Source organism: Mus pahari, chromosome 16, assembly GCF_900095145.1.
Source record: "Mus pahari chromosome 16, PAHARI_EIJ_v1.1, whole genome shotgun sequence".
Classification (NCBI taxonomy): Eukaryota; Metazoa; Chordata; class Mammalia; order Rodentia; family Muridae; genus Mus; species Mus pahari.
The window spans coordinates 58,871,139-58,879,345 of record NC_034605.1 but is presented as its reverse complement, the minus strand read 5'-3'; the positions used below and the strand labels follow the sequence as shown (position 1 = coordinate 58,879,345).

General features: G+C 52.8%; 1 protein-coding gene across 4 annotated transcripts in view; it reads left to right on the top strand.

The window, feature by feature from the left end:
• Nucleotides 1-530: 530 nt before the first annotated feature.
• LOC110333599 (core histone macro-H2A.1) overlaps nucleotides 531-8,207 on the top strand; it is a 64,807-nt gene continuing 57,130 nt past the window's right edge. For all 4 annotated transcript variants that reach the window (XM_021215211.2, XM_021215209.2, XM_021215210.1 and 1 more), the window contains exons 1-2: nucleotides 531-735; nucleotides 7,586-7,790. In XM_021215211.2, coding sequence (XP_021070870.1) covers nucleotides 7,619-7,790 — 172 coding nt within the window. In that variant the 5' untranslated portion in view covers nucleotides 531-735; nucleotides 7,586-7,618. The remainder of the gene's footprint in view (nucleotides 736-7,585; nucleotides 7,791-8,207) is intronic.

The window sequence follows — 8,207 nt, the reverse complement described above, 5'->3', positions numbered from 1 at the left end:
CAACACACATTTGCTTGGTGGAGGTAGCTGACCGATTCCATGAGCAAAGCAAGCCCAGACTTTGAGGCCAGCTCTGAAGAATCCCACCGATCAAGGGAGTTGAGCTGCTGCAGCTGATCTTGGGGCACACAGCTGCCTGAGTAGTCCTTGTATTTAAAGACAGGGGGCCGGCTTCTGGCGCGGAGTTGGAGTTGGTGCTGACCAGGGAGAAGAAGATCCCTGGCAACAGCAATTGTACTACTCTCCCTCTTTGTGGACGACGCTACTGGGGACGAGGCGACACCAGACACACAGTAGGTGCTCACTGCAAACGCTTGCTGAGCCGCGCTACGGACAGGCATCTTTCCCAGGCCCGACCTCTGCAGCTCAGGCGCGCAGACCGATGCCTTGGGGGACGCAGAGCGCCAAGGCCTGGGTGCAACCGAGGCTGGCGTCGTTGGCGTCCGCGGCCCGGCGCAGGCCGGGGTCAAGGCCGGGGCGCAGAGTGGCGCGGGGAGGGGTGGCCGGACGCGCGAGGCCGGGAAGGGATGTGACGAGCGGCGCGCTGTGCATTGTGGGAATCCCGGGGCCGCCGCGAGTGGTTCCAGTTCACTGGTTCCAGCGGAGCCGGGCGGAGGGCGCGAGCGCGGGACGCGCGGGCGGGAAGCGAGGAGGCGTGGGCGGCCAGGCAGGAGTGCGGAGCGGACCGGCGCAAGCGGCCGACCGGCCTCGGGCCCCTCACCGTGCAGCCGCCCGGTAAGTGCCGCGCGGGCCTCGGAGCCGCAGGCTGCCGGTCCGCCCCGTCCGGGCCCCGCGCGCCCGACTGCCGCCGCGCGCGGGACGCTGCCTGGCGCCCGGGAAGCTCGGGCGGTTACCCTCGGGCCTCGGGCCGCCCGGAGTCCGCCAAGGCCCTGCCCGGGGCAGCGCGCGGGTCCCGGTGGTTTTGTTCGGAAAGCAAACCCGGAAACCAACTTCGCTCGGAGACGCACCCCTGCCCCCGCCGGGGCGCTTTGTGGGCCAGGGGCTGATCGGGTCCCCCCCTCTGCCCCGGAGGGAGAGCCGGGGATGGCGCGGGCCCCAGGGCACCGAGGCCCGGAGGCCGTGACCGGCCCGGCCGGGCCCGGAGCTGCTGTGCTCAGAGTTTACTTGCTCGTGCGCCGCCGGCCCGCGCGTGCCCTCCCGGGCACAATAAAGTGGGGCGCGAGCCACGGGCCGTTGTGAGGCCGGCTGGTGGGGCACCGGCCGCGAGGCCTGAGCAGGCGAGGCCTGGGGACCACTCGCGGACGGAATCCCAGGCCGGAGCGGGCAGGAGAAGAGCCATGGAAGCCCCGCTGCTCTCGCTCGCCTTTTGTTTGCTTTGTGCTGGGGAGGTGTTATTTTTAAGGTGACTCCGGAAGGCCTTAGGCTCCCCGCGCGCAGAGGGACAGCTGAGAAGAGAGTCTCTGGGGGGTGGGGTGAATAGAGATGGGAGGCGCGGGATGCTGCTGGCGGTGTCACCTGACAACAGGTGTGCAAGATGCTGAGCCCAGCTCGCACTCCTACAGAGACCGCGGAGAACTCACTGCTGGGCAGAAGATTGCCTGAAGGAGTCTTTGAAGCAATGCAGGGGAAAGTGTTTTCTAGGTTTGACGGAGTAACTTTTGAACAAGTAGTTGAGGCAGATCTCAGCTCCAACAATTACAATCATTATGAAGTCTTTGTCAGATTTTAACGGTCCAATAAAACAGCTTAGAAGAATAGACAATTAGAGGGGTTCTCCTCTTCGGTTTCCCTCTTGCTGACACCTCTGTGGTTGGAGGCTTTACTGTGAAAAGAGAGGAAGTGTTTTGTTTGCAGACTCTGTAGCAGGGAGTCCCAGCTTTGAACAGTCTGTGCTGGAGTGGAAGACAAAAGTCCAAACCCAACTAAACTTCCTGTTACCTGTAAGTTCACCTTTAGGTGTGCAGTCACAGTTGCTGTTAGCTCTGAAATGGACACCTCGAACTCGCTACTGGAGTTAATACAGCTTGTCCACAATTGACCAGTTGAGCAACAGCAACTGGGCTTACACACAACCTCTGACTAGATCAACCTTTTCAACTCATGGGGACTTTTTTCCCCCTTAAGGATGAGGAATCTCCTGAGACTAGACTTTCCCTCTTTCTTATTCTGCTATGCGGTAGGTCACAGTTTTCACCAGTTGCCTGGGGGGAGAGGTGGGTGGACATTGTTTATAGCAGGTACTCATTTATGACGAGTCAGGGAGAGCTCACACTGTATCACACTGAGAATGGTCTGGAAACTCACATATGATAACTTCCTTACTGGCTTACTTTCTACCATGTGGGCCAGCTTTAGGGAGTGGCATGGTTCAGTCTGCCATTTCCTCAGGTCCTAGAAAGCCATTCCTCCCTCCCCTAGGGACAAGCTTGAAGCTGATGGTGCCCCAAGTCGATGCAGGATTTATTTAAAGAGAGAAACTACTAGTCTGTATGTGAGGTTCAGAGGTTTGCAGTAGCCTTTGGCTCTTGATGGGCTTTTCAGGCCCATTAATGAAATATGAAATGGGAAGGGGGTGGGGCTGAGGTGGACCCTTACCTGTTAACCCCACCATCCTCATTCTGTAGGCTTAGGGGCGGGGGCTCCTGCTACAGCTCCTTTAAGTGCAGCTAAGTGGATCAACTCTTCATTCCAAAGAGTCCTATAACTTGCTTGCTGAGAGCAGCCCTGCCTGGTTGGTGTCTTACAGTCACTAGTATGTCCTAAAAGGTGATTATGTTGGGGTTAGGACATAATCATGAGCAAGAAATGCCCAGGCCCTGCCCTGGAGAGCTGACTGGACATCAGTAGAGGAGGGACAGTTGTGTTAGTGGGGTTGAGCTCCATCTGCCTTGGAAAGATCAAGGGGGGAGTTTTCTGGGCAAAGGAGGACAGATGGGGGCATGTGACCAAGGCCGGAGAAACCACGTGTGCCAATTGTAGAAGATAACCTGTGAGGGAAAGCTAGAGGCTCAGGGTAGCAGGGTCAGGTGAGGACAGGAAACTCCACGGAATCCCATCAGAGCCACAGCTGATCCTAAGAGCAGCCAGGAACCCCGAAAGGGATTTGAGCAAGAGAGGGGACAGAGAGCAGTGTTCCGCCGACTCTCACTCTTAGTTGGGATCCCTGTTTGGCTTAAGAAAAAAAATTTTTTTGGAGTTGTCATAGCACAGTCTTTAGCAGGGTGTGTGTGTGTGGCAAAGCTGCCTTTACAATGCAGGGAGGACTGGTCCCTCCGTAGAGCTCAGGAAGTACAGTGCAGTTAGGCCCCAGCTACAAGCTGTTTCCTGCTTGCGAGTGACACTTGGGTTTGGGGTTTGCTTTTCCCCTACCACTAGAAGTGGGACATGAGCAGCGTCCGTCCGTTGGTCTGTCCGTCTGTGTGCTCCGATCTCTTTTGTGTGCAGCCCCCTCCTTTGGTTGCAGACGGCTCACTCTGTAATTTAGTGTTTGATGGGTGGAGAGACATTCTTCCTGACTGACTGGAGTACAAGGACTGGTGGTCTCTGTTCCGAGCCAGTCACAGTGCAGCTTGGCTTGTGCAGCATAGCCACACGCCCCTGGGGACATGAGAGCAGTACCAGTGCTGATACTCTAGCAGGACAGGAGTAAGTGGAGATTGCTGCAGCCAGGAGCGCCATCCTCTCCTGCAGAATGGACTGCCTCTGCCTTGCCTTTACAGTAGAGTAGGCAGGAAGGTGGCATGCGCATGGATACAGACATGCATTCGGCTGCAGGGAACAGAGCAGCAGGTGGGCCTCGCTGACAGTGTTTTGGGCACTTATAGACGAGAATGCGACACATACACAGGTTCCTTGATGCAACTCCCTGGTAGTCCTAACCCTAACTTCCTTTAGAATGGGTGTGCGTAGATTCGTAGCTTAGATGACGAAGGCTTCAGGATTGATCATTCCCCTGGTTTGAGTGCCCCCGACTGGTGCCATGGACAGCCTACAACCTGCAGGCTGTATGCAGCCCAGGGCACCTATCAATACAGCCCAGCACTTTTGTAGATGCCAGTTTCTCATTGTACAGGTGAAAATGTTGGTCACCCCTGAGAAAGGCTGTCTCTGCTCCAGCATCCGGGGCTCACCAGTTTCCTCTGGCTGGAGTTACTCAAGACAGTGCTGAGAGGGAAGGTAAACAGGATCAAAATGGTCTCAGCCATCAGGACCTTTTCTTCCTGGGAATTCCTAAGGTGGCACAAACTCCTTGACTTTTGATGGTCTCGGCTTCCACAGCAACTTGACAGATGGGTCTTCACAAATAGGTGTTATGGGAAAATCCCAGAGAAGGCTCCAGACGGATTCCCCACCAGCCATGGCTGTAAGTCCTTGGCCTTTGGACATGCTGCTCTGTTCTCCGCTGATGAGAACTGGCTTATTGTAATAGCAACCAAACAACCACAAAATAGCAAGTAAGGTTACAGTGGTGAATAGAGCAAATTGGTTTGGGACACCAAGACAGCTAAGAAACCAGGTGTCGGTGATACAGTGTAGCGAGTGTTGAGGGCAGATACATATAAATCTAGAATGGTGAACAGGTTGGAAGGGAGGATTGGAAAGGGACTTGAAGAGAATATAGAACTGAAAAGGATCAATGCATATAATGTATTAGAGAGGGAGCTGACAGGGAAGTTATTATATAAGAATTGATTGATTGATTGATTGATTGCTGGGTCCCTGAAGTTATATCAGGACTAAGTCAGTCTGAAAGGAAGCTCTAGTTGCTGGGAATAAGAAGACTGGGGCCATTAGGTCTTTGTTCATCAGAACTGGCCTAGCCAGGATGTCAGTAGGGACAGAAACCACAGCCATAGCAGATTCCATCACGGGGAGCTCTTTGAGGGGCTTGTATCAGTCATAGAAGGCATAGGCACCACAAGGTGGGACAGCAGGTCTGGGAAGGGTGTGTGAGTCTAGGGAACTGTGGGACTAAGGGTGGAGTGGAAGGGAGGTGATTCAGGAGTGGTGAGCCTGTAGCACATCCCTACAGTACTCCCTTCAGGAGCCTGCCCTACAGCATTCTCTTCGTGACTGCCTGTCTTGTCTGCCCCTCTCATGGAGTCCTTAGCAGCCTAGCAGCTCTCTGGCTCCATCTGTGTTATGAGGACAGATGGTACTCTGTAGCCACACCTTGCTTGTCGGGCAGCTTGCAGTTAGAGAGTGCTTCTTTTCATGTCCCGTTTCTCCAGCTCATACGTTTCATGCCACTGTGCTCAGTGTACAGACAAAGGAGCTGCGGAGTGAGGCCGTATGTCCTGGTACCATGATGAGATAGCCGAGGCAGGCTGGCTTTTTGTTGTTGTTGTTGTTGTTTTTGTTTTTTTTTTCCGAGTCAGGGCTTCTCTGTGTAGCCCTGGCTGTCCTGGAACTCACTTTGTAGACCAGGCTGGCCTCTAACTCAGAAATCCATCTGCCTCTGCCTCCTGAGTGCTGGGATTAAAGGCGTGAACCACCGCGCCCCACTTGGCAGGCTGTTTTATAGAGGGGGTGGTGGAGGTGAAGGTTGAGGGGCCATATCTGGTGGTAGAGGTGAAAGGTTGAGGGGCCACATCTGGCGGTGGAGGTGAAAGGTTGAGGGGCCACATCTGGCGGTAGAGGTGAAAGGTTGAGGGGCCACATCTGGCGATGGAGGTGAAAGGTTGAGGGGTCACATCTGGCGGTGGAGGTGAAAGGTTGGGGCCACATCTGGCAGTGACCTCCCTCCTGTTAGAGTCCTAAGGTTGTGTAGAGCATCACATGGCATGGTACAGGGATTGTGTGTGCACATCCATCCATCTGTGCATGTGTGCATGCGTCTGTCTTAAAACTCTTTTCGTCCTTTAAAGCCACCACAGTTCAATCATGGAGACCCCGTCTTTGCCTAATCCTAATCATTTTCCAAAGGTACCCCCTCCAACACATTGTCAGATTAATCTCTGTCCTCTGAACACCTGGATGGGATGCTAGAGGGAGCCTCAGACATCAAAACCACAGCACAGCAGGGCACGGCATGGCACAGCACAGAGGGTGTGGCTCAGAGATCTCCTAGAGTGGGTGAATTCTTCAGGTCCTAGCCTGCTGACAGCGAGGGGTGGCCAGCACGCAGAGGTAACTAGGTACCAGCTTTGTGCCTTTTAGAGTGTCTGGGACCCTCAGTGCACTTCTTTTGGGTAACGGAATACGACACCCTCCTTGATGGTGAACCCGGCAAGGACAGACATACTTCTCTGGTCAAGTAGTGTGGCTCGTCAGCAGTGCCTGACAAGAGGCTGAGCGCTTGCTTGGGAAATCACCGTGTCCAGGATGGGGAACAGTCCTCCCCTCAGATGAGGTTGCAATGTAGGACACAGGTTATTCTGTGTTTGCCACTCAGACCAGGGTTCAAAGTTAGCTTTCAAACTGGTTTGTCACATGCCCCACCACACCCCCTGGAGCAGATGGCTAGAGTGAACTTCCCCAACCCCTCCAGCAATTACATGCAGAAATGTAGCTCAATGCTGACCGATAGATCATGATCAGCAGTGGCGCGCCCATTTCAGGCCTGGTCAGTGCTGACCGATGGATGGATCATGATCAGCAGTGGCATGCCCATTTCAGGCCTGGTCCCGGAAATGTATGTTATCCTCGCTGATGGTTCCCCTTGTGTGGCAACAGGGGGAGTCAGGCACTGACGGTCACAAGGTTTTTGTTATAGAGACTCTCTGTCAGAGAGGGAAACAAGGAATGTAAAGGCCAGTCTTTAAATAAAGAGTGAGCATGAATAGGACTTGCCAGGTCCCGGTAGTCATGGCTTCTGGCAAACACTGCTGTCCGTGGAGGCAGCCCACACACACTCGCAGGTCTCCTGGGGGACAGCTGGTCTGCACATCTGTCTTAAAGGGGTCATCCCTGAACACAAGCTGCTCCTGCTGAAAGGGGAGGGACACCAGCCTGTGACATCTGGTTCTTGCCTGTTACAAGAGTCCTAGTGTAAGAACCCAGCCTCTTGGCTGTATGTCCTGTTCTGGGTGGAGGCCCCAGTTTTCTTCCCATTTTACTACAGATTTACTATTCCAGTCCCAAGTACATGAAGATGAAATTGTTAAAGAGATGCAGAACATCACAAAAAAAATCATTATTTTTATGAAAAAATTATTTATTGAATTATGTATCTGTTAGGCCAGTACCCAGTATAGACTGGCAATAATAATTAAGTTGTTAAATTAATGATGCAGTAATCAAGATTATGCTAAGTCCAATATGTTTTATGGTTATTTAACATTACCATTGTACCATTGTAGGCTTAAATTTTTCAAAACCTGCTTTATTATTTTTACACCACGAGGCATTAAAAGTAAGACACTTGAGAGAAGTCATTGTCAGTATAACATTTAAATGGAAGTGACCAATAAAATTGATGTCACAGGATAAAATGTGCGAAGCTGTATATTTTCTTTGCAAGGGTCAGACGGCTCCAGCCAAGCACATCAGTGACTTGACTGCAGGCTCAGTGGGCTCAGCAACTGCCTGCTGTGACTGTCATCTGTTCCCAGGAAAGATAGACCTGGGAAAGGAGGTAATGAGCTGTCTCCAGTGGCCCTGACCATGTGTCCTGCCTTCACAGTGAGCTCGCTGATCTGTTTCTGGGGCTGTCGCCATGTCGAGCCGCGGCGGGAAGAAGAAATCCACCAAGACCTCCCGGTCAGCCAAGGCCGGCGTCATCTTCCCCGTGGGACGCATGCTGCGGTACATCAAGAAAGGCCACCCTAAGTATAGGATCGGAGTGGGGGCACCTGTCTACATGGCTGCTGTCCTGGAGTACCTGACGGGTGAGTGTCCCTGAGACCTCGGCAGGCACCAGAGGTTGGGTGTGGTGGGTCTGCAAGCTTTCCAAGCTTTCTCTTCCTACGTAGAGAAGCTCATTAAACCTTTAGAAAAGTCACAGAATAGAACAGTAATTGATTTTACCTGTTTATGAGTTGCTAACATTTTATGTCAATTACTTGGTAACACCACACACACACACACACACACACACACACACACACACACACGAAGAGTTTCTGGCTGTTAGGTACCTTATTTTCAGATTTCCAGAGTTACCATAATAATGTCACCTATGACTTTGGATTTCTTTCTTTTTTTTTAAAGATTTATTTATTATATGTAAGTACACTGTAGCTGTCTTCAGACACACCAGAAGAGGGAGTCAGATCTTGTTAAGGATGGTTGTGAGCCACCATGTG